This window comes from Equus quagga, chromosome 18 (genome assembly GCF_021613505.1).
Source record: "Equus quagga isolate Etosha38 chromosome 18, UCLA_HA_Equagga_1.0, whole genome shotgun sequence".
In the NCBI taxonomy this organism is placed as follows: Eukaryota; Metazoa; Chordata; class Mammalia; order Perissodactyla; family Equidae; genus Equus; species Equus quagga.
Window position 1 is genome coordinate 14,095,446 of NC_060284.1, and position 27,984 is coordinate 14,123,429.

The following is a 27,984-nucleotide window of genomic DNA, read 5'->3' on the forward strand; positions in this document are numbered from 1 at the left end:
TCCTTTTCCCACCCCCTTCTGCCTATAGAAGCCTTCCACTTTGTATGGCTCTCCAGAGCTCCTTTCTATTTGCTAGATGAGATGCTGTGTGATTCATGAATCATTGAATAAGGCCAACAAGATCTTTAAAATGTACTCAGTTGAACTTTGTTTTTTAATATCCCTTTCTATGTACAAAAGGGATCTTTCTCCATAAAAGCAGGTAAAAATTTTCCTTCTTCATTATCTAGTGCACCAATAAAAAGATTAATTAAAATGAAGATTCAGAGCTGGCAAAAAGCCTCCATATCATTTGTTCTAATGTGGGAGATAATACAATTAATCCTTTGCCTGTGAAAGTATGACCATTTTGCATGTAATTAAAGGGTAATATTTTAAGTGCTAAAAGGAAAACAAATCCTAAGAAATATTAATTTTAAAAGGTTTTATTGTGGAGCAAGAGTTGTCTTCTTGTTACCTACAATTATAAAACAGATCTTTGTAATGATTAAAGATTAACACATAAGTTCTTAGATAGAACAGGTAAAATACAAAAAGGTATCCTCAGGGACATGAATACTCAACTTTTAGGGGTTTTTCCCCCTTACATGCAAAAAAATAATATCTAGGGCTGATAACAAAGCACAATCTCAATACTATTGCCAGACATGAAGAAGGCTGGTAAGCTGACAAATCAGTGATGGGGCTATGAGCTCTTGCATCTGTCAGAGACCAGAAAGGGGCTTCCTGCCTCATGTGATACAGATGAGACACAAAGGCAGGCCCACAGTGAACTTTCCATACAGTCTATCCACTTTACAGGATTGTCTCAGGAAGAGTGTAGATCCAACCAGTGGGCAAGGTTTACCTTAAACAGAACGAAACAATCTCTTCCAGCGTGGAAACCAAAGAAGAGGTGATCAATTTCAGAGGATCACAGCAATTCCAGAGGATCACAGAAGGCTTAGAAATGAAAAACGATGGGGTTTGCTCCTCTTGAGCAGTCAAAATGTGAAATTCCCAAAGGTCTTAAAGTTTCCAATAAACTGACAGCAAATAAGGTACTGGAGACTGTCAGTACCGTAAATTAAGAAACTACTTTTTCATATTTACTTATAATTAAAGCTGCAGAATTCCATGAATGGCTGACAGTAAAATATTAACACATTAAAGAATGAACCAAAGGAAAATTTTGGGAACAAGATAAGTGATCCAACAATAGAAGAGTGTTAAATAAATTACTGTACATTCATAAAATGGAGACTATGTAGTCACTCCGAATGTGTTCTTGAAGAATATCCAAGGAGAGGGAAAGAGTTGATAATACTGTAAAACGAAAAGTGAGGTTACAAAATGGTATGTTCCATATGGTCTCTATTTTGGGAAAAAAAATACATAGAAAAAAAAGACTGGGAGACCATACACAAAAATAGTAACAGAAGTTACCTCTGCTAATGAGATTTAAAGTTTTCACATTTTTTTCTTTTCCAAATAAAAAGGGCAAGAGAGGAAATTCTTATTTTCAAAAAGAGTCAATGAGTGTACTCATCTCTTTGTCTCATCTTTTTATTAACACATAAAATGAAAAACTGAAATATATTTAGTGTCATTTAGCACTCGCATTAACAATTATTTCTCTGTAAGTTATAAAATCAATAGTCCATTCAAATTTATAGTTTCCTTATACTTTTCGCCAATTCACACACGAGCAACGTATTTTTGAAGAGACACAATGACAAATGTTTACCCAAGGTTGCAGTCTCCCACACAGTCTTCTTCACACATCCCTGCGTCTAGAAAATGAACTTCATATGTTTGATTCCATAAGTTTTGAAGAAAACCATGATAATGAGGGCCCATAATCCCAGAATAAAACCCCCAGGAGGATGCCAATCTTTCAGCTTTGGTTTCTGCAAAACAAGGATGACATGGTACATTTAACAATAGGTAAATAATTAAACAGTGGATAAAGCAAATACTGACAGAAAATAGAAATTTTACAGGTTGTGTTTTAAGGGGGAGTAATTTCACCAAATTAAATGTATTGGGATAGCAACAATGGTAAAGGCTTTAAACAGAATAAATATTTCAAAGTAGTTCTCACAGAGATCAGTTTCAAATGACCTTTTGTTCCCTCAAAGGGGCTTTTCCTGACTGCCCTACCCACCCATCTCTCTTCAGGCAAACTATTCAGGAGCCTAACAGTCCTTCTCACTGGGAATCTAAATATTCATTAGCTGGTTGGTTTCATCTGTCTCTCCTATTAGACTACAGCTCCATGAGCGTCATCTTGCTATATTCCCAGCACCTATCTGCCTCAGTGCTGGCATACAAGAGATACTCATACATTATACTGAATAAATCAGTGAAAAACAAATGGATTCCATTTATTCAGATATTCAACAAATATTTACTGGGGGGGCCACTGCCTTTGGTCATGTTACTCCCTCGAGGTAGAATGCTCCTTACTCCATTCTGCCTATTCAAAACTCACTAACTCAACTGCCAGCTCCTCCAGATTTTCACAGCTGATAGATTCTTCTCTTTGAATCTGTAGCTCCTTCGACGACGTTTACTCCTGTCTGCCATTAGAGTTATCTTTATCACGTATCTCCCTGCAGACTTCCAAATCTTGGCTAAGTGCACTTTATGTCCCCTTCTCCTTCCCCCCACCCCCAAACACCCAGCCAAGTGTCTTGTACGTTTCTTTGCCCAGCAATGAAAGGCAGACCAGTCTTCCCCATTTAGTTATCATTTCAACAGCTACATTATGGCCCTCAAACTGGAGGCCTATGGCTCTGATCTCTTTGTGAGTTCTACTTTCTGAATTACCAGCCAAGATTATAAAGACTGTTACGATAGGAGAATCATATTTTAGAGTAGACTAGAGAGAAGAGAAACTGTAATCTCAAATGTGCTTTAGTCACCATGTAAACTAGATCCTAGGAAGGTTCATAAATCCCTTAGAGGTATCCACATCTTAGAGTTTGGTTTTCCCTTACATAACCAGGACACCTAAATGCTCTTCACTCAATCCTCAGCTCATCATATTGCAAAACAAAAAAAAGAAAGACAGCAAAGCTCAAAAATAAAAGAAATGAGGTCAAATCAACCAGAATTCATCAGTCAAATCAATTCATCAGAATTCATCAGGGTCCATACCAGTAATATACATTCAGTGCCACATTCTTTAGTTACTAATGTTTATTATCTATGTTTTAAAATATCTGTTACCTAATGAATACAACATTATAAACCAAGAAAATTCCAAAGAATATTTTGATAAAATGAAATTCTATTTTTCTTTTAATTTTATAAATGGAGAAGTTATCTATGGAAATGCCTGATTTTCAATTAGATGATTTTTCTGCAACTTTTTCCTTTTCTTCTGAAGCTCTCCTCCCTTAGCTTCAGCGATACTCTTGTCAGGCTTTTACTCTACTTCTCTAACCTCCTCGTCAGCCTTCTTTGCTCCTTAAATGCTAGTGTTCTCTAGAGCTCTGCCTTCAGCCACTTACTCTCTCCCTTTGTAAATATCTTTGGGTGACACCTGGTTTCAACCTCTGTCAACAGGCTTATGAATCCCAAATTTATATCACTAACCTGGAACTCTACACTAAACCCTAGATTCATGCACAATTAACAGATATCTCTACTTGGATATTCCAAAGGATCACAAACTTCACTACAGCCAAGACTAAACTCATTCCTGACCCCTCCACCCGATTCTGCTCTTCCTTCCCTGTTCTCCACCTCTCCATCTACATGAAGGGCATCACCAAGTTCCCCAAGAGATACACCTGGAAGTCATTTGTAGTTCCCTCATCTCTCAGCCCTCCCTACTTCAATGAATTACTAATTCTTATAAGTTTTCTCACTATCATATCTGTCTTTTACTAGTGTCTTATTGCCACTGCCACTCCCTTAGTTCTAGCTCTTATCATTTCTTGTCAAGATTACTCAGTCTCCTAACTAGTTTCTCTTCCCCCAAGGTGCCCTCTCTCTTCCATCTATCAACCCTATGGCTGCTAGACACACCTTTCTAAAATACAAATATGTATTTGTATAATACACAGATATAAAAGCCTCACATGTATGCCTGTAGGTATTACTTGCCTTAAGCATACATTACCTTTGTAACTTAAAAGATTAAATAGGGGGCTGGCTCCATGGCCTAGTGGATAAGTTCGCACTTTGGCAGCCCAGGTTTGGTTCCTGGGTGCAGACCTACACCACTCATTGGCAGCCACACTGTGCTGGCAACCCACATACAAAATAGAGGAAGAATTAGCACAGATGTTAGCTCAGGGCAAATCTTCCTCAAACAAAAAGAGGAAGATTGGCAACAGATGTTAGCTCAGGGTGACTCTTCCTCATTAAAGAAAAAAAAAATTAAATTAAATTAATGATTTAAAAACCAGAGTATGGTGTGGTGTGGTTCAAAGAGCATGGGATTTAGTTAGAATCAACTGCCTTGCATTCAAAGTTTAGTTTTAATACTTAAAGCCCAAGTTATCTTCCAAGGCACTTCTCCAGTCTGAATTTCTGAATCTGTAAAATGGGCAGAGTAACACATACCTCCTAGGAATGAATGAATGCACAATTACTGCAATGATGTGTTTTTTGAAAATTTAGTTTATAACTACTCATTCCCACCTAGAAAAGTGATGATATGAAACTTAAAGTACTTCTTAGACAACTTTCATTTGTGTTTGCCAGTTACGATGAACAATGTTTGAAAAAGTCTGATTTTTGTTATTTTAATTTGTACAACTTTATTCAATTCAAAATTAACTTGTCAAACTATCAGGAGAGAAAACCACGTTAATATTTTCATCTGGATCATAATGCTATGGTTTTAGGAGTTTCCAATCAGATGCTTAATATGAACTGAACTGACAATATTGTTTGCAGTGGTTACATCCACCTTCACTCCCATATCTACTCTCAGCCTCCTTCCAGAAACTCCCCCAAACACCCCAAAATATTAAGTCCACTTTTCCCCATGTTACTTTCTACTCAAAAGTCTCCAATGGCTTCTGGTCATATGTGTGATGATGATGATGACAAAAGTCCTTTCCCTCTAGTATCTTACAAGATGATAAGTTCAGTGGCTCTCAAACTGTTTCAAATGGCAGAATTCACGGAAGTCACAGTGCTCTTTGTGCAACACTATGAAAAAAATCTTAATTTAATTCCAGTAGAAAATCTAGAATAATTAATATAAAGCATAGTTACATTAAAGATAGGTAATGTAAATATCACAAGCATATGACAATGAAAAAACAGGCACGTGAACTAAACATGACTGACTACTGCTCAGTTTTGGTCCTATTTGTTTCCTACTAGTCCAACAATTGGTAAGTCATGCCAAAGTGCTGAAAAAGCACAAAGCCCAAAAATTATTTTTCCACAAACTGGGAAAAGATTAGCATTATTCATTATTAGTGGAAGCACACCTTTATACAACAGTCTGCAGATGTTCCTTGGGAATCCAGTTTAAGAGTACTGACCTAGCTGGGGAGACAAGATTCAGATTTTCCCCAATAACTAGGAGTCTCTGATTTATATGGTATTTGAAAAAACATACATACACTCTCAGGTTATTACTTTTAAAAAATTAAATATATATTGGCAAAATCTTGCATTAAACTCTTAACTGTAGAGGAACAAGCTATAATATACACAATTGTTCCATACACCAATGTAACGAATTTCAGTGCTAAAAGAGTTCAGGAAGTATGAACTTTCAAGAGTTCAAGAGCACTGTAACTTTCAGGTGGTGTTTAAACCAAGCCATGTGAAAAAGAAAAAGTGAGCATCATTTAAGCTCTGTGATTCATTAGAGATGACTGAAATAATAATCAAGTAGTTAACAGCAAATCTTATTTCTGCAGCTGTAGAAACTCTAGTCTCTTTCCATTGAGATGAATTCTCTGAGGTTATAATTTTACCATTAGATCTTAAACTTAGCAGCCAGAATCAGTTGCCAAAGATAAGACAACTATGGCTTCTTTGGAAGTAACTATCATTTCTCCAAAGATTGGTCCTGGCAGCTATTTTGATCTGTTATTCCAAAGACTGGCTCAGAGCATTCTGGAGGCATTGCTTCCTGGTCCTTCAACTGTGTCCCACACTGAGACCACTGATGCCCAGGAAAGAACCAGAGGGAAAAGCAAAGTGCTAGAGCTGTGGTTCCCCAACAGCAAACTTTGAAAGTAATAATGGAGGACTAAGAAATATATGTAATTACTCCAAAATTATAATGGAATGATGTTTTTATTCACATTATAACATTGTACAAGGTAACAAAAACAGCAAATCTCAGCCTTTCAAAATGGCTATTTGCAATTGCTACTGTATATTCATTACATATTTTTGATTAACAAAAAATGGAAAATGGGTTATTAATTAAATACAGTTTGGACTCTTAGCTTAACATGGCATCTAAGTAAAACCCCCCAGTGTAACCTCTCCCATCTTCTCAGGAAAATACATACAAAAGCACAGAAAAAGACAACAGCACACCCTAAAATTTAACCTCTAATGAGAAACCTCAGACAAATTCATTAACTGAAAGTCCTAGAAACCAGGTCTAGAAACATATTAATGGCGGTCCAGTTTTCTGATTGGTACACATGATACAAAGGTTACACTGCTCTGTGAAACACAATAATTATGTCAGCTGAGAAAGGGACTTTGGCTCTCTCCCTTTTCTGCCTGCTATTTAAGAGAAAGTGTTGACATAGTAGAAGGATGGCTTTATGAGGCAGCCAGAGGAGTGCAACTCATTCCCATTCCCCCAACAGCACACCTCTCTATACATCCATTTAAATACAGTTCCCAGTAAAGAGCCTGTTAGAAGGTAGAGGGGCACTAACAATGGTTCGCTGCAGCTATGATGCCTCAATATCCTCATAAAAAGCTCTGCAGAGAAGGGAAAATATAGGAAAAATCCCTTTAGTAGAGCATGTTAAGAAATACGGGTTTTCCATATACTTCCTATGGTGGTAGATGATCCTAGTTTAGTTTCGCAAAGCCACATTTGATGACTGCCTGCCAGTCACTGGGAAATGTTTAACAAGCTATTCTTCAGATGCAGACATGAGCAGGCATTCAAATCTAAGCAGATAGTGAGAAGCATCCACATGCCCTGTTGCAATTACCAACAGTGTTCTAGGAAGAAGGAAAAAGCAAGGTGAGGCCCATGAGTAAAAAATTCCCACATGAGAAAGAAATATCCTGAAGACGCAGAGAACATATCTCTGAATAAGACTTAATAAGGAACTACGAGATAATTAAGCAAAATTTTATTGGGTATGGACTTGAATAAAGATGCACAAGGAACCAAATATAAAACAATGGTATAAAGAGAAAAACGATGTAAGATACAAGGACAACAGGCTGAGATAAAAACGGAGCTGGGTGACATAATTTTATAATAGTAAAATTAAAAGCTACATTGAAGAGGAAGATAGCACATCTTTGAGTCCTTCATTCACCTAACTGTGGTAGACTGACAGCGAAAAATGGCCCCAAGTCTCCATACTTCCCTGTGTCCACACCCTTTGCAATATGTTGCTTTATAGCAGCTCTCATCAAGAGGTGGAATCTATATCCTTACTCCTTGAGTCCGCTGGCCTTGTGACTTCCTTTGGCCAACAGAACACAACACAAGCAACAGTGTCCTAGTTCCAAGGCTAGCCTCAAGAGGCTTTGTTTGCTTCTGCTCTCTCTCAGACCTCTGCTACCACCGTGAGAAAAAAATGTAGTCAAGGCTTCTGGAGGAAAAGGCACCATGTGGAGAACTCAGGTCCCCCAGCCAACAACCAGCCAACTCCCAGACATGGAACCACCTAACCAACACAGGGTTGACCACAGACTCATGAGGGAGACCAGCAGAGAACAGAATTGCTCAGCTGAACTCAGCCTAAATTGCCAACCTGAAGAATTATGAGTTAAGTAAATGGTTAATGTTTTAAGCCACTAAGTTTTGGAGTGGTTTGTTCTGCAGCAAAAGCTAAGGGATACATCCATTGAGGTAACAATTAATGTTGGAAGGAAAAATCCTATTCCTTTATTATGATAAGCAAATAAAGTTCCCATCTACATACTTGTAGCTCCAGGTTTCTGCAACAATGGTATAAATAAGAACACCATGAAGGATAGCTAATCAACCTCTTGTCCACCATGAACTTTGTTGAGGTAGGGGAGGTCTGTCAAGATCTCCTAGAATGAGAAATCCAGCCTCATTAACTCATCCTAGCTAAATTTCAGAGTAAGGACTTCACAAATACCTGTCGTACCTGAACGGTATTTACAGCCAGACTCTAACAAAGCTGTCCAAGAAAAACACCTGCTATACTGTCTTCTAGAGGTAAATTCCATGATGTTCTCTGCCGCCCCCACTCACTTTAAGGGAGCTACAGTGAGGCTCGCTTCCAGCTCTCTCTCAGTCTTCCTGGAAAAAGACTCACTCCACTTGCCACCACGCCAGTAACTGCTCTCGAGGAAACGAAATGGGGGAATCTAGAGACCAACTCACCTACCTTCCCTTCAGCCTTTCTCCTCCCAACTGCAATCTAGATCTGAAGTCTAGTTCCTTTCTTTTTGAAGTGAGCAATTAGTGTTAATCAGATGTTGCCCACTTACTGGAGAAATGAACATCTCCCAGGATCTTGATGCACCTTACCCACAGCAAATTTGCAAAGCAATTAATGTAATCTAAGATAATTAAAGATGATTTGCTTTTGACTATGATTTTATCTCTCATAGAAAGCTGACCATAGTTTTTCCTTAGCCATGATTTTAGTTTTTCTGTGACAAGAACACCCACTATTAACATCATTAGTTAATAAGGCTCTGGAATTTCTGGCCAATTCAGACATAAATTTAAGAAGGAGAAGTAAATTTTCACTATTTGCACATATTATGATTAGATATCAACAAATTCTAAAAAATCAACTCTTATTGAGAATAAAGAGCTCAGGTCTGAGATAAGTATATAAAAAAATACCCTTCCAGTATGCCAGTAAAAATGAGTCAGAAAACAGAATAGAAAAAAATTTCACTCACAATAGCAATAAAAAACAAAAAATAACTAAGAGTACCCACAGCATGGGACAGAAGGTAAACAATCTACACTACTCTACAGAGAGGGGTAAACAGTCCTGAATATCAAACGGATAGGATAAAGCTAATGTACAATGTTGTTCTGATGCAAAATAGAAAGATGAAAGAAAACCAGAACAGAAAGTAGGCAATCAGGCCAGTATCCAAGAATTTAGTAGACCACAGAAGAACTATCACAAATCAACAGGCAAGGGAATATTCTTACTGGTGTTCTAACAATGGATTAACATTTGGAAAAAAAAAAAATCAGTTTTGTTTCTAACCCAACACTATAAACCAAAATACATTTTCCATGGTTTAGTACTAGATGTAAAAATATTAGATGTAAAAAAAATTTTTTTAATTACTTTTGTAAAATGGCACCTAGGGACACATCATAATGGTAGCTATGGTAATTGTACTGGTGGAGAGAGTTAAAAAGGAACTCATTACGGAGAGTAGAACACACGAGTCAAAGGGCCACAGGCTGAGGGGACTGTCAGTGGGTGGCTACTCAGGAAGGACTTCGTGGGAGAGCTGGCCCTTGAACAAAGTGTCATATTTGGGTTGGTGAAGAGGAGACGACAACACCCAGACGTTGGCACATGGAGATAAGAAAAGCCAGGCATTGGGAAAAAGGTGATGCCCCAATCTTGCAGGCAGGAGGAAGGTGATGGAAGCTCCACGAGGGTGGAGATTTGCATTTGCCTTGTTCATTACTGAACCCACAGGACCCTGGTGCTTAAGAAATCCTGTGGAAAGAATGGATGCTGTTTGGGAGCAGCAAGCATTAGGGCCAAAGAGACTCTCATTCTGTGAATGCCCAGCTGCATGTTGGGATTTGATACAATAAGTCTCTGAGAGCCTGAGCCAGCAACAATCCACAAGCGAATGGGGTAAAGAAGATGAAATATAGGAGAATCTGCACCATAAAGAGGTTTATAAGTCTAAAAGCAGTGAATGAAAACAGCAAAGAAAAGGTGGAGAGATTTTTAAAAGAAATTTTGAAAGCTCTGTATTTCTCAAAGTGTATAAATCAAATTAAAAGGCAAATACATGGGAAAATATGACAGAAAACAGGGTTAATTCAGTACATGAAAATCTCTCAAAAATGATTAATAAAAGACACAGATTTGTCAATCAATGAGACAGGGAAATGAAAATTTTCACAAAGGCATAATTACAAATGGCTAATTAAAATCTGAAAAACTTTAATGTTCTTGATCATAAGAACAAATTAAAAACAATATAGCAACTATTCTTTCCTCTTTAAAATTAAATTAGTAAACGTTAGTAAGGATGGTCAACTTTTCGGGAAAGTAATCTATTAACATGTTCAGAGGTCTTTAAAATGTTCCTGTCTTCATTCCTAGGATCTCTTCCACTTCTAGCGAGGACCTATATTAAGGAACTCAGAAATGCTGACAAAGATTTTAAACAAAAGATTTTCTTCTCAGTGTTATTTACATAATAAAAACAAGAAACAATGTATACAAAAACAATATGGGCAATATTGTACAACCACAAAATTAAACAGTCATCAAAAAGGTTTTCGAACAATTTGAATGATTTGGAAAGATGCTTATACTGTAATGTTAAGAAAATAAAAGATGCAAATTGAGTATGAAATATCTTTATTTCTATAACAATAGTCAAAGAAAGGAAATATACTAAAGTCTTAATAGTGTTCCTCTGGGGGAAGCAGGTTTAGAGGCAGTTTTAATCTCTTCTCCATACTTATCTATACTTTTGAAAGTATGGTTTCTACAATAGATATGTATTTCTTTTATTATTTTTTGCGGGGGGGAGAGAAGGGCAATATACAGGAAAAAGCTGTATTAAAAGAGCCCACCTAGAAGAATCTTCATATATTCATCTTTTCCAAATTAGGAGATGCACTGTAATAATACTATTTAGTATTTGATATCCTACTTTAAGAAAAAGTAATGCAAATACCATGGCAGCAACACAATATAATACAATGCCTTTTCAGAATGTATTTAATGATACTCCTGGAGTATAACAATATTGCTATTTTTAAAATAACTATAGGTAATATTTTAGACATTCTACAGTGCTGTTACTCACAATCAAATGACAGATTGGTATAATTATTGCATTTTGCAGTGCAGCTGCATTTGCGGTAAGTTCATATTAAAGTATAGCTTGTAATTTCATTTGTGTCCATATTAGAGCTTCTCATAAAATGACTGATTTTATGTAGTTAAAGTACTCTGTTGACTGCTATTAAATACACTCCTCTTTCTTTTTTAACCTTTCACAATAACAGCTATAATACAAAGGTGAAAAGCATACATAAAACACTACAATGTGTCATGAGCAAACACTTAAAAGCTTAAGGGCTACCTATTATTAAAATGCCTAATCTTTCAAATTAAAAAGATAGGTAGCTAAGCAACACAGCACTGCCAATTGTGAACAGTACGCAGTCTACCTTTCATGTTGTTGGGAGAACATTATCACAGGACTTCAGAACAGTTAGAGCACAGATCTAAGTAATAAAATTATGTAAAAAGAGAAAACTGAGGATTTTCAAAATTGTTTATTGATTTTCAAAATACGTTTATTGGGAAGTAAATGGAAAACTTTCAAGGTTTCAATGAGATTCTTTTTTTAAAATATAATAAGCATATCAGTTCAGTTAAACTGTATTTCAAGGAAAGAAAAAAACAATCTATTGAGGTTACAGTTATAATTACTTTAGAAAATAGCTGTTTGTTTTCAATTGTTTAATCAGTGGCAGTTTATTAGTATTTCCAGTCCATCTATATCCTCTCTACAAAATATAATTTGTACTCTTCAAATTATATTAACAGTATAAATCAAATTGTGGTCAGCAGAATTCTAAGCCCCCATGAGTCCTTATCCCTGGACTACACATCCTACTTCTTCCCCTTGAGTGTGGACAGGACTTGTGAATATGTTGGGATATCCTCCTGTGATTACGTTACACTCATTATATAGCAAAGATGAAGGGATTCTGAAGATGTAATTAAGGTCCCTAACCAGCTGACTTTCAGTTAATCAAAAGGGAGATTATCCTGGGGGGAGGGGCTGACCTAATCAGGTGAGCCGTTTAAAAGAGGGTCTGAATATCAGAGACATAAGCCAGAGAGATAGGTATATTAGAAGCAGTTGAGCTCCTCTCCCGTCAGTCTTCACGTATCAAACAGTCATGCTGTGGAATGGACCATGGGCAGGGAAGGGCAAGCAGCCTCTGGGAGGTAAGGGCCTCAGTCAGTCCTATGGCCATGAGAAACTGAATTCTGCAAATAATCAGTAAACTTGGAAGAGGATCCTGAGTCTCAGATGAGACTGCAATCATGGTTGACACCTTACTATAGCCTTCTTAAGACACTGAGCACAGGACTAAGCTAAGCTGGGCCCAGATTCCTAAGCCATGGAAACTCTGAGATAATAAATGCTTTTAAATCGCTAAAACTTGTTTGTTACACAGCGACTGAAAACTAATTAACAAACAAAACTTGAAATAAAACTATTCATTACATCTGTTACCTGTTCCTTGGGTGGAATAAGTGATTAACATATTAACTTTACATGTTTTAAAAAACAGAAGTAAAAAGAATGAAGTTTCTAGTCTCATTCCTCCTACTCTTCCATACCTATTTATTCTCTAAGACCCTGCCAAAATGCCCAGAACGACTTAAAAGCAATCCCTAAAGGGATCAAACTGATCCTAGAACAAAAATCCAACACTCACTACATGAATAAAACAAAAATCCAGAATCCAGCAGACAACGATGACAAAAAAATTAAAATATCTAGCATCCAATAAAAAAAAAAAACCCAGCCATTGAAAGGAGAGAAATATGACCCATAGCTTGGAGAAAAATCAATCAACTGAAACAGACCCATAAATGAAAAAGATGACAGGGCTCCTAAGACAGCTATTACACATGAACATATGAGGAGAGAAATAGAATATATAAATAAGACCCAGACAGGATTTCTAGAGATGAAAAATATGAAATATGAATGAAAAACGCACTAGATGGAATTAACAGCAGATTAGACACTACAGTAGAATTAGCAGAGAACTATTAAGATAGCAATAGAAATTACTCAAAATGAAGCACAGAAGGAAAAAAAGCAGGAAAACAAATAAAAGAATAAAGGCTAAAATAGAGAGCCTCAGTGAGCTGTGGCACCATATCAAGCAGGATCACATCTGTGTAACTAGAGTCCCAAGTAGGGAGGGAGAAAAATATCCGATCAAATAATGACTGAAATTCTTCCAAATTTCATGAAAACTATAAACCACCAAACCCACAAAGCTCAACTTCAAGCATAAAAAACATACATAAAACCACTCAAAGGAACATCATAACCAAAATGCTGAAAAACAATGAAAAACAATGATAAAGAGAGTATCTTAAAAGCAGTCAGGTAAAAAGAGGTCTGTTCTTACAGAGCAGGGTTCAGCAAGCTACAGCACGCGGGCCAGCCACATGATTTTACAAATAAAGTTTTACTGGAACACAGCCACACTCATTCATTTACATATTGTCTATTGCTGCTCTCACACTACACCAAAGTTAAGTTACTGCAACAAAGACCAGATGAGTCACAAGCCTAAAATATTTACTATCTGGACCTTTAAGAAAAAGTGCGCAGACCTCTGCCACAGAGGAACAAAGATAGGAATGACTGAACACGTGCTGCCAGAAACCATGCAGGCCAGAAGACAATGGAAAGACATCTTTAAGGTACTGAAAGAACAAATGTACCAAGAGAAAAAAATCTTTCGAAGATGAAGGTGAAATAAAATACCTTTCAATAAAACAAAAGGTTTGAAAATTCAACAGACCTATACTACAGCAGACTTATATTACAAGGTAGTATACCAAATACCTATACTGCAAAGTATACCTACAGCAGACCTATACTACAAGAAATTGTAAGGGGAATTCTTCCAGCAGAAGAAAAACTATACTAGATGGAAATGCAGATTTACACAAATGAATGAGGAGAGATAGAAATGGTAAATAGGTAGATAAATATAAAAATATTTTCCTCATTTTAAAACTTTTTTAAAAGACAATTGACTGTTTAAAGCAGAAATGATAATGCATGGTGGGGTTTACAACATACGTAGAACCAAACAGATTACAACTCAGCCCAAAGGATGGAAGAGAAGAGTAGGGAATACACCATTATGAAGTTCTTATGTTACACACAAAATAATATAATATTATTTAAAGTAGACTGTGATAAATTAAAGATGTACTTTGTAAATCCGAGAGAAATAACAGCACCAAAGTGGATTCACTAATAAACCAAAAGTGGAGGTAAAATTGCATCACACAAAATACTCGATCCAAAAGAGGTCAGGAAAAGAAGAAAAAAGGGACTAAAAACAGATGGAGCAAATAGAAAACAAATGGCAATATGGTAAATTTAAATCCAACCAGATTTAAATCCAATGTAAATACTGGTAATTACATTAATTGAAAGGATCTTAACACTCCAATTAAAAGGCAGAGAATGTCAGGTTGAATAAAAACATAAAACCGAATGTAAGAAACCTACTTTAAACTTTAAGACACAGATAGCTTAAAGGAAAACAAAAACGATATAACACAGAAAAAGAAAGCTGGGCAGACTATACTAATGTCAGAACAAAGTAGACTTTAGAACAAGGAATATTATAGGGATGAAAAGGAATTTGTCATACTGATAAAGGGACTGATTCACCAAAAAGACATACCAATTCTAAATGTACTTAAACAGAGCTTCAAACATACAAAGCAAAAACTGATAGAACTGAAAGGAAAAATTATAACTGTATATTTCAGCACAATCTAAGAATTAATAAATAATAAAAAAATCAGAAGGAACATAGAAAACCTAAATAACATTATTAATCAATTTGATGTAGTTGATAGTTATTTCACTCCATCCAATAACAGAATACAAATTCTTTACAAGTACACATGGAACATTTTCACCATGATAGACCAAATTCTGGTCTATAACACAAGTCTCAATAAATTTAAAAGGATTGAAATCACACAGAGTATTCCATACACTGGAATTAAACTAGAAATCAGTAACTGAAAGATACTTGGAAAAGGCCCCAAATAACTCAATAAGAAATCACAAGGAACATTAGTATTTTGAACCGAATGAAATGAAAATACATTTCAAAATGTGTGGGATGCACATAAAATATGCTTACAGAGATATGTGTAGCTTTAAATGCTTGTATTAGAAAAGAAGAAATTTCTAAAATCAATAACCTAAGATTCCACCTGAAGAAACTAGAAAAAGAGCAAATGAAACCCTAAGTAAGCAAAAAAAAAAAATAAAAATGAATTCAATAAAAAGGAAAACAAAAAAATAGTAGGAAAAAAAATCAATAACCAAAAACTGCTTCTTTGCAAGTTCAATAAAATTGATAAACTTCTGGGAAAACTGATTAAAAGAAAAAAGAAAGAAGAATGATAAAGGGACCATCAACACAGATTATACAGACATTCAGAAGATAATAAGAGGCTATAAAAATGACTTTATGGCAATGAATTTGACATTTATGCCTTGAAAGATACAAACTACCATCTTAGCCAGTTTTAAGCCAGAGAGCAAAAAAGACACATATTTCTCTAGAGTCTACAAAAATTTCCACATCCCTAATGGCTTTGGAAAGGAGAGTCTCCGCCTAGAGAGAGGGAAGGGATTTCCAGAGTGTACAACAAAAGGAATCTGTACTGATAAGAATGCCCAGGAAGGAACCCAAGAAAGTTAAGCAGAAATATGCAGATAATAATGCCTAATACTTTTTAAATGTTTTTCATATGCCATAAATTATTTTAAGAATTTTAAATGTGCTAACAGACTGCTTTTAGGTAGATAATATTACTACCCTGTTTTATAGATGAGGAAAATTCAGTTGTTACAAAAACTACCACCACTACCCATAATTGTGATTATCATTTATGGAGTGCTGACCAAAAACTCTACAGTAAGAACTTCATATACCTTATCTAATTTAATCCTTACAACAGCACTGTTACATAATTATTATTATCTTATTTTAAATATGAGAAAATTGACTAGTAACCTGACTAGTCACAAAGTAGAAGCTTTAGTAAGTGATTTTGCTAGGACTGAAACATGTTTTAGTTAGATTTCAAAGTCAGTGCTCTTAATCGCTATGTAACGCCCCTAAACTTCAGAATTCCTCTCTGGGACTGTGTCCAGACTTTTCCTCCAGGCAGCTCCCTCAACCTCACAGATACTACGGGGCAACTAAAATAAGCACGAGACCAATGAGCTATAGAGAGCATACTGGATATAGCTGTATGGTACTGTATTCTTTGTCTTAAATTTCTCTAGATTTTTCATCAATAATAAATTCAACAAATATTTCCTGAATGCCTACTATGTACAAGCCATTTGAGCTAAGTGGCTCATAAATATAGTTATTCTTTCTTATAAAAGTAGCAATGTACATTACATATACATTACTAGGAACACAGGTTCCTTTGTATTTATATGTGTAGGTTATGAAAAAGATCATTCTCATTTACATTTGTACAGAAAAGTTGACAAGTACTTCTTAATAGAATTAAGGTATATGTAATAGTTTTATAAATTAGTAATGTTCATAAATATTGATGATCCAGAAAAAAATTATTTCAAGGTTTTAGAGCAGCAGTCCCTTTTCCTTTCTCTGCAAAGGGCCAGAGAGTAAATATTTTTAGACTTTGAAGGCCATACAGTCTCTGTCGCAAGTACTCAACTCTGCCTCCTCAATTCCACCTTGTAGTACAAAATTAGCCATAGACACCATGTACACAAATGAGCTTGGCTGTATTCCAGTAAAACTTTATTTGCAAAAACAGGTGGCAGGCTGGCTTTGACCCACGGGCCATGGTTTGCCAACCCATGCTCTAGAGAATTGCTGTCGAATGGGTTCAGAACATGCCACCCCAAAATATGACACTGGCATATTGATTATTTTGAATTGAAGTTACTTGAGAAACAGCAGGTACAGGAAGGGCTCTCGGACCTCCACATTTCTACCTAAAAGCAGCTCATAAAATTTCCCATGAGAGAGGTACCCTCCCTGTACCAGGAAGAGAAGAACATTCTTATCACCGGGGACTGGGATTCAACACCAAAATGAATCTATACAAACTAACCTACTAAAATAACCCTATCTTCCATTAGTTTCCTCCATATATTTCCTAGTCACTTTCCCACAACTTACTGCCCCTGGCCCAAGCCCCTCTGTCTCACTACTTCTCCACAAATTTATTGCTTCTCTATCAGAGTATCAGCTCTTAGTCCCATCTGCTTCTTTGGGTCTTCATTTTCCTTATAAAGACTCTCACGTGCATATAAAAATATTAAATAAAATTTGTATGTTTTTCTCCTGTTAATTTGTCTCACGTCAGTCTAATTGTCAGGCCCAGCCACAGAACATAAGAGAGCAGAAGGAAGATTTTCCTCCCCTAACTGTATAATGATTTTCTTTTAGTCTGTGTTTTTATATTATTTATACTGACAAAGAAATTATAAGAATAAAGTATGTCCTCAAAAGAGGATAAAATGGTGTTTTAAATATCTGATACCTTCACAACACACATCAGTTTGTTAAAGATGATCACAAATCCTAAAGAAACATGTAATTTTTGTTTAACTAGGCATTTCACTAACTTATTACATTATGAAACCCTTTTTTTAACCAATTAACTATTAACATCCTGCAGAACTGGTGCTTCAGGAGCATACTTTGGGAAACTCACAGTTACGCAAATGTAAATCCCATGGCTACAAGTATGAATATGAATTTAAATTGTGTAGTATACATATGATATATATAAGAAGTTGAGTATTTTGTACACAGATTCCCTTTATCAGCTTGTTTGATTGTCATTTGTATCTTTCACAGAAACAGAATGAAATAGGCACACACTCCAAAACCTTCTGATTATTTATGTATACCAACTAGTTGTACTCTTGTTAAACAAATCTTTCTACATGTATACCCAGCTTTACCAATCAGATCCATGGACCAATGGTTTATTCATTTAAACAAACTTAATGAATATAATGGAAGGCATAAGTGTTTACCTATTCTCTCTTCCCATCAGTCAGTGAGCAACTAAGTGATTCCTGTTATTTCCTTATTTTAATTCATTCTCTGTCCCAATAATAAAATTGCACTCTTAAATAGATTCTCCTAAATATGGGAGTGGGGTAGAAAGGGGAGAGGAAGAGAGTCAACATTTGTCAAGAACCAACATTTGCTGAGTGTCAAGAATGTGCCAAGTGTTCTATATACATTATCTTGTAACAATTCTTCATTGAAGGTATTATTAACCCCATTTTATAGATGAAGACCTACACTAAAAGAGGTAAGTAAATTGCTTAAGGCAACAAAACTATTAATTAGCAAACCCTGTTTTGAACCTAGTCCTGACTCATTCCAAAGACAGAATCTTGGAAAGCTGAGGAGAAAAGTAATAACCCTTCATATATCTGACGACGGTTGGCAGATGGAACCAGGAATTAGACTTATTTTATGTAGCCTTTAGTGCTAGAACTAAAATGAAGGAGTGGAAAGTATGAGAGACTGCTTTTAATAAGACATAAGAAGATTTTCCAAAGAGCAGTTGAAAGAAAGCACAGGTTACTGTGAGAGGTCTGAAAGGACTGTTCCGTCATTTAAAGTTGTCTTAATCTGTCCTTTACAGAACAACCTTTTGGTGCGACGCCATCTAGGAGATGGAAGAATTGGATGGATTTAAAAAAGTCTAGATGATCTTCTAACATTGAGATAATATGATTTATCAAAGCAGTGAGAAATCAGTATACTCTTACACTATTTTAAGATTCCAAACTGTTAGGAAAATTTTCTCACTCTGGTATGAAAAATGTCAACTACTTAATTATCACAACTTCCTCCACCTGAAAAATTCAAAAAGTACATTTAAATTTTTATGCTATGCCAACAAAAGCCCAAAAACCCCACTAACACACCAATAATGAATAATGCTTGTCTCCAATTGTACAACTATATCTAAATGGGTAAATAGTTAAGAAAAAAATTAAAAATTACTCTAACGGGCTTTTGCTACTTTCTTGTTTAAGAAAAAGTTGAACTCCAACTCCTTGTTTTTAGGCAGAATTTTCATAACTTCTTTAATGTGGGTCTCCCAACAGAATCATCACAATGCTTAACTTTAAGTGTTAAAGTCTGAGGATTGACATCTTCTCTTTTGAAATATATAGTCTGAAAAATTAATCAGGAAGCCCCACTTTGTGCTTAAATGAAGTCATTCTTTGGAGAAACAAGTTAATTTCAGTCAAATTAATTTTTTTGAACACCATTTGCTTGTACCTAAAAATATTACAAGCTAAATTTCTTTTAAAATAAATTATATAAAGTTTGACTCAGCATTTTTAACAAAAGTAGTCACTTTTAATCACGGTAGTCATTATAAAAACGTTCAACATATTTGCACAACAAAAACAAGTCTTAAAATTATTTTTCCCATACTCTATTTGTAATGATCTTTCCCATTGATAAAAGCCCTCTATATGGTTTAATCAATGACAGTGCTCTGAAACAGCCCTTCTAGACTAGTTGAAGACAGCAGGCTAAGGTTTATAGTCTATCAGAGTTACCATTTTATTTTATTTTTGGCAGAAACAGCCAACTGAGATGTGCCAGGAAAGAAGTAAAATAAGAAGTCTGAAAACTCTTAAAAATTAATTGTTAAAATATCAGTTAAATCTATCCTATTACAAACTGTAACAATTTTAGGTATAGTAGATAGAGCTAACAGGAAAAAATTAATTAGTGCCTAACATATCCAGTTATAATTCTTATATCTCTCTCTAGCAATGTTACAGATTTAGTAACACTACTTAAAAGTAAACATGTTTATTCCACAAGATTAAGATAGACATCTAATCCAGTTTCTGATTAAACTAGAAATCTCTTAATCAACATTAGGTAATACGGGTATTATTTTGTTTTCACAAGGTATTAATAACCTTAGAGATAGAATAGGTAAATAAAAAAGATAAACAAATACCTTTATCAGGTACTGATCAATAACGTCTGAATGTAGATCAAAGTAAAAATAACCTTTGAAATAAATCTGTGCTTGTCTAAAAGTTATCAGAAATTATAAATGAAATATACTACACTAACTACTCACCAAACACGACTGGTACAATGAAATGAAAGTTAATCCTGAATGCTAAAAATCTGTAACTAAACATATTGATTCCTTTAATATAAACATGACTTTTCTGACATGCATCTATCAGTTTTAGAGTGAAGGATAATTTCAACTCTTATCAGGAAGCACATTAAGGTGATTTTAGGTCAATTTAGATGACAGATTAAATAACTCCTAGTTACACTATTTCGATCTGTTGCTAGCCGGGGTCTAACAGGATGTACTGTCAAGTATATAGCACAAAGCTGAAGAGTAATGTATTTTAATGTGTCTATATCCAAAAAGCCAGTTCCTGGATCTATATGAGAATAGGGCTTCTTAGCTTTCATTTTCTTTTTTTTCTACGGTACTTCTAGTACTGCTTTTGGTGGATCCCTGGGTTTAAATGCTGTCAAGTTTGTTAGGATAGGCATATAACGATGACAGCCAATCGATAAAAGCAACATTGTATTTCTCTCACCTTTTTCCTTTAACTAAAATGTTACTGTACTTTATTGTAGTGTAAACTAAAACCTTCCTACTAAAAGCAAAGGATGCATTGGGCATGAGTGATCTAGCTGTATTTTCCTCACTGTATAAGGTACTTTTTCTTCCTTGTACAGATTCTCTATCTGAAAAGTAGGTACAAATATATAACTAGGGAACTAGCCAAGGAGCACATAACTTTTCTACTTCCTGGAGCTAGAAAAGGGCCCATCTCCTCATTTCCGGTACTGTTTGCCTCAACCTCCAGAAAGTCAACATTTATTCAAACACCAACAATCCTCCACCAAATCACACTTATAGCCCTAATATTATGGTCCACACTTAACCCTTAAGACAAATATAGTCAGAAAATCTAAGACTACATCAGAAGCTATGTGATATATTTTTATATAATGGAATAAGGAAAATGAAAACATTCTTTACATTTGGCACATTTACAAAATTACAATGAATTTTAAAAGACCAAAACTCAATTTAGAACTGCCGTTATGATTCTATCATGCTATCTGTTAATAAAATGAAAATTCATTATAAAATATATTTTAATGCCTTTACTATTTATACAAAATATTTTAAAAGAAAAATTTTATATTTTCTATGAAGAAGTACCAAAAACTTTTCTGAAAGTCTTCTCTACAACTAAGGATGAGCTGTAATACAAAGAGAGTAAAGTTAATTACTACCAACATCTTAATATTCAAAGCAATACAAAGGGTCAAATGTCTAACATTCATTAGGGATGTTTGCTCTCTAAATGGGACGAACTCTAAATTACTTTGACTTGTGAAAGAAATGTGTATTTTCCAGTTGTTTTTAATGACTGTTTTTTAGTTGAGTGTGGCTAACTCTCAAGGATTCAAGGTCCACTCACACAAGTTAGAGATCATCGGGGCTCTGACACTAATTTTTCTCACAACTTTGGACAACTACCATGTACTAAGCTTCTCTCAGTGGTGAGGAACAGATAAAGAATTAGTACAGGCAAACAGTGAACGAGTTACATTCCCAATGTGCTTTTTACGATTAGTTTTACGGAAATCAGAAAAGATGTTTTTGGAAATCACATTATAAACATTGTTAGAATATCAGGATAGTTCACAAAAGTCTATTAAATCCTTAATATTGCTGAACTATCTAAACTAAATACGGATCCTCAGATTAGGCGACCACAGAGAAGAAATTTTCTCTTGATTCAAGTCAGTCAACTATAGGTAAAATTTTAAATAAGTAAAGCTAACCCTTAGCACCCTCTCCTGTCACTTTTTGTATCCCCTCTCTTCAGATCTCTACCTTGTCTCAAGCCCTCACTGGGGAGCCAAGGACAATGAGGTGGAGAAGGAAATCAGGACTAGAATTGTAAAGAGGGTGACTCTCTTTAGGCCAGTTTCTAAATAAATGGAGACACATGTGCTGAATACTGAACTAACTCTGTTGATATTTGGTTCTTCCAAAATGCGGTTTTAATTAACCATAACACGCATTATATCTGCTGACACCTAATTCATCAAATATCCTGGGAACAAAGTTCCTTTCTAAGAACTTTACAACGTTCATAGGAAAAACTTTAGTATAGTAGTTAAAAGGAAAGACTTTGAAGTCAAACAGACCTACATCCAAACTTTAGCTTTGCCACTTACAAGATGGAAGATCTTAGGCAAGTTACCTAAACCACTCTGAACCCCAGTTTATCCACGCATAAAATGGGAGTGATAACTACTTTTTCAATGGTGCTAATTATTTTCTGATGATGATGATTATGATTAACTGTGATATATGATATTTTGTACCTGTTTGCAGGTGCACAACAAATACGGAAAGGAGTAGATGAATTTGAGAGACATTTAAGGGATAGAATAAATAGGAATTAAAACCCAATTATATAAGAATATTGTGAGAGGGAGAGGAAGGGACGAAGAAAAGGAAGGACAGAAGTATGGAGGAGACAGAGAAAAAAACAAGGTCCAAGATTCTGAGTCAATATTATATAAAACCAATAGAAGACAAAACAAAACAAGAACCATTTAGGAAAGGGGTGAATTCTGGTTTAGACAATGTGTTGGAGATCTGCGTGGAATCTTCTTACAGGCAATAAAATATTGTTCTGCAACTCAAGAAGATGAGGATATTTGGGGGTCACTGGCATATAAGTGATATTTGAAAACCCCCATGGTAGATTAAACAGCACAGAGTGCACACCCACTAGGAATCTGTAAAAGGGACAGAATCCTAGAGATAGATCTAGGAAGGATCAGAAAAAGACTTTCAAAGGAAGTGATCAGAGAGGTCAGAGGAAAACCAGTATACAATGATGGTCTAAGAACAAAGAAGAAAGGTTTTAGCGAGATTAATTAACAAAGCCAAATAGCACAAAGAAGACAAAGATTAGGACGATGTGAAAATTAGGAAATTTTAGTAAACTTTCAAGAACAGTTAAGAGCAGTTGCTGAAATACAAACTAGAATAAAATACACTGACAAAAAACGGGAGTAAAGAAATGAAGGGAGCTAGTTTACTTTTTTTTACTGTTGTAAAATATACACAGCATAAAATTTACCATTTTAACCATTTTCAGGTGTACAGTTCAGTGGCATTAAGTACATTCACACTGTTGTGCAACCACCACTACCATCATTTCCAGAACTTTTTCATCTTCCCAAACTGAAACTCTGTACCCATTAAACAATAACTCTCCAGTCCCTCCTCCCTCAGCTCCTGGCAACCACCATTCTATCTTCTGTGTCTATGAATTTGACTCTTGTAGGTGCCTCACATGTATGGAATCATACAATATTTATATTTTTGTGTGTCAGGCTTATTTCACTTAGCATAACATCTTCAAGGTTCAAGTATGTGTCAGAACTCCCTTCCTTTTTAAGGCTGAACAATATTTCATTGTATGTATAAGCCACATTTTGTTTATCCATTTATTCATCAATGGACACTTCGGTTGTTTCTACCTTCTGGCAGTTGTGAATAATGCTGCTATAAACATTAGGGTACAAATAGCTGAATCCCTGCTTTTAACTCTTTGGGGTATGTACTCTGAAGTGAAACTGCTGATCATATGGTAATTCTAATTTTTTGAGGAACCATCATACTGTCTTCCACAGCACTGTGCCATTTTACATTTCCACTAGCAGTGCACAAGGATTCCAATTTCTCCACATCCTCACCACTACTCATTATTTTCTGTTTTGGTCTTTTTTTATAACAGCCATCCTAGTGGATGTGAAGAGGTATTTCATTATGCTTCTGCTCTGCATTTCCCTGTTGATTAGAGATGTTAAGTATCTTTTCATGTACATATTGGCCATGTGTGTATCTTCTCTGGAGAAATGTCTATTCAAGTCCTTTGCTCATTTTTTATTGGGTTGTTTGTTTTCTGTGGTTGAGCTAGTTTATTCTTAAAACATCAACAAAAGAGAGAAGAAAACGAGTGAAGCCTGGAGAGAAAGTAAGATTGAGGAAGACTGTTTTAAGGACTAAAAAGACCTAAGTCAGCAGTGGACACTGCAAAGACAAGAAAGAAAGGCATAACCGATGGATCAAAGGTCCTGGTGGTGTAGGCAAGGTCATATCTAATGCAATTCACACATTTCTTCCTTTGAGATGGACAGAAAACATAAACGCTCATGAAGATACAAATAGTTTAAAGGTATAGGGAAGGTATACTGAAAGTGTTGTTGCCTAATGATCTCAATTTTCTCTGGACTCTGGAGGCTAAGTCATAAGCCGTACATGAAAGGGGACAGAAGTGAGGTGGAAGCATAAAGACTGTAGCAAATATTTGGAACATCTGCTATGGAAAATTGGAAAGGGACCTAACTAGATTTATTCAGCAGCATTTAACCCAGATAAAGCTGTCACTGTCTTCACTGTTTTTATTGTTGTTGTCATCAATATCATCATCATATTTCCAAAGTATGACTTGCAAAAGAAAGATTAATAGGCTTGCCCAAGATCGGACAGTTATTAAGTGGTAAAGCTTGGATTCAATTCAGTTCATTTTACTACATTATGCAGTTTCCTAAAAAGTGCTGTAACAAACATAACAGTTTTAAACATAAATCTTTCTGTCCTAATTCCTTCTTCTGAATAAAATCATAGAGAAGGAATTACTATTACTATATATAAATATAAACACACTAACAAACTACTTTTCAGAAAAGTTCTATTAACTTACATTCCCATCAGCAATTTATGAGGATGCCCATCTCACTGCCTCTTCACCAATATCAACTATTCTCATTTTTAAAATCTTTACAAATTTGGTGAAAACTGTTACCTGTTTGTTTTTATTTTGGAATACTTAATGACTAGTGAGGCTCACACTTCTCATTTCTAATACAGAAATTTAAAATATCAGAAACTATGACAAATTTACAGATGGACAAAATTTTTTAAACTTACACAAAGTTGATGAAATATCAGTATTGAAATATTGATCACTATTGTCAAACAGCTTTACAGTTTCATTTACTGCTTGAAAAGCGACATTTTGGGAACTGATTGTCATAAGTTATAATATGAAAGCTGAGGTCAATTTATATGAATTTAAAATCATATCCCAGTTGACATTAAAACAATAGCATGTGACCTTCAAGTAGTTTTTCATTACTTGTCCTATAATTTGCATGAAAATAAGTAAACAGTATATTATTTTTCACTAGTCTTCAGTTTTAAAGTTGCTATGATTAGGGAAAGCTCTGCAAGGGCTTTTTTTGTTTTACTTATTTATTTATTTATTTTTAAAATTTTTTATTGAGTTAATGATAGGTTACAATCTTGTGAAATTTCAGTTGTATATTATTGTCTGTCAGTCGTGTTGTAGGTGCAACCCGTCACCCTTTGTGCCCACCCCCCTCTCCCCCTTCCCCCTGGTAGCCACTAATCTGTTCTCTTTGTCCACAGGTTTAAAGTCCTCATATGAGATTAAAGAGCTTCTTCAAGGCAAGGGAAAACAGGATTGAAACAAAAAAAACAACCCACTAACTGGGAAAAAATATTTGCAAGTAATACATCTGACAAAGGCTTAATATCCATAATATATAAAGAACTCACACAACTCAACAACAAAAAATTAAACAACCCAATCAAAAGATGGGCAGGAGACATGAACAGACATTTCTCCAAAGAAGATATACGGATGGCCAATAGGCACATGAAAAGATGTTCATCATCACTGATCATCAGGGAAATGCAAATCAAAATTACCTATTTATTTTTTATTGCAGTAACATTAGTTGATAACATTATACAAATTTCAGGTATACATCATTATATATTTCAATTTCTATGTAGATTACATCATGTTCACCACTCAAAGATTAATTACAATCCCATCACCACACACATGTGCCTAATCACCTCTTTCACCCTCTTCCCTCCTCCTTCCCCTCTGATACCACGAATCCAATCTCTGTTTCTATGTGTTTGTTTGTCATCATTTTTATCTTCTACTTATGAGTGAGACTGTACAGTATTTGACTTTCTCTCTTTGACTTATTTCACTTAGCACAATACCCTCAAGGTCCATCCGTGTTGTCACAAATGGCCAGATTTCATCATTTCTTATGGCTGAGTAGTATTTCATTGTGTATATATATCATATCTTCTTTATCCATATGTCCCTTGATGGGCACCTAGGTTGCTTCTATGTCATAGCTATTGTGAATAATGCTGTGATGAACATAGGGGTGCATATATCTTTATGCATTCGTGTTTTAATGTTCTTTGAATAAATACCCAGCAGTTGAATAGCTGAATCATATGGTAGATCTATTCTTAATTTTTTGAGGAATTTCCATACTGTTTTCCACAGTGACTGCACCAGTTTGCACTCCCACCAGCAGTCTATGAGGGTTCCCTTCTCTCCACATCCTCTCCAATGCTTACTGTTTCCTGTCTTGTTAATTATAGCCAATCTGAGGGAGTGAGGTGCTATCTCATAGTTTTGATCTGCATTTCCCTGATAGTTAATAATGTTGAACATCCATTCATGTGCCTGTTGGCCATCTGTATATCTTCTTTGGAGAAATGTCTGTTCAGATCTTTGTCCATTTTTTAATTGGACTGCTAAGTTTTTTTGGTTGAGATGTATTGAGTTCTTTGTATATTTTGGATATTAACCCCTTATCAGATATATGGTTTGTAAATATCTTCTCCCAATTGTTAGGTTGTCTTTTCATCTTGTGGATGGTTCCTTTGCTGTGCAGAAGCTTTTTAGTTTGATGTAGTCCCATTTGTTTATTTTTTCTATTGTTTCACTTGCCCGGTCAGACATGGTACTTGAAATATGCTAAGACTGATGTCAAAGAGTGTACTACGTATGTTTTCTTCTAGAAGTTTAATGGTTCCAGATCTTACATTCAAGTCTTTAATCCATTTAGAGTTAATTTTTGTGGATGGTCTAAGATAATGGTCTACTTTAATTCATTTGCATGTGGCTGTCCAGTTTTCCCAACACCATTTATTGAAGAGACTTTCCTTTCTCCATTGTATGTTCTTAGCTCCCTTGTCAAAAATTAGCTGTCCACAGATGTGTGGGTTTATTTCTGGGCTCTCAATTCTGTCCCATTGATCTGTGTGTCTACAAGGTTTTAAAGCAATCTTAGTCCCTAGGCAGGGAAAGCGATATGGATTCAGCAACCTCTTGATGAGTTTCCAGATATCGATAATTCAATAGGCACATTTTTAAAAAGAAGGTGTCAGAGATTTTCTACTTCACAGACATTTCAGTCAAACTTTAGTAAAGTTTAGTTATAAGGAGGTAGGCATTACTGGAATAGAAAAAGATTAAAATGCCCAAATAGCTATGTAAAACAAGATGAAGAAGAGTTATCATATATGAGGACAGAAGAACTGAAAAATTATCCAAATCCATGTCATAGAATGACAAAAGCTAACTGCAGCATCTGAGACAATATCTCAGAATGTAGAAAAGTGACAAGAGATTCTCAAATATACATATTTTTAAACACCACAATTTTAAGATTAAGAAACTGGACTTTACAAATAAAAGGTTCTATGGGCACACACTGCAAACAATTACCTGCAGTGGTCCTCAACCTAAGGAAGTTTTTTAAAGCACACATGGGTTTGTACCTTTGTTTATGCAAAGCCTTTGCCTTAGTGGAGGGTCTTGAATCAACGAAGAAGATAAAATCAC

At 35.3% G+C, this 27,984-nt stretch overlaps 1 protein-coding gene across 2 annotated transcripts in view; it reads right to left on the bottom strand.

Annotated features, from left to right (window-relative positions):
* Positions 1–409: 409 nt before the first annotated feature.
* Positions 410–27,984, bottom strand: part of PIGK (phosphatidylinositol glycan anchor biosynthesis class K) — a 107,555-nt gene continuing 79,980 nt past the window's right edge. The window contains exons 11-12 of one of the 2 annotated variants that reach the window (XM_046645477.1): positions 1,727–1,889; positions 410–1,305 (exon numbers count right to left, since the gene is read on the bottom strand). In XM_046645477.1, the coding sequence (XP_046501433.1) occupies positions 1,773–1,889 (117 nt within the window). In that variant the 3' untranslated portion in view covers positions 410–1,305; positions 1,727–1,772. Of the gene's footprint in view, positions 1,306–1,527; positions 1,890–27,984 lie in introns of those variants that run through there. The other variant, XM_046645476.1, reaches the window with a different exon arrangement.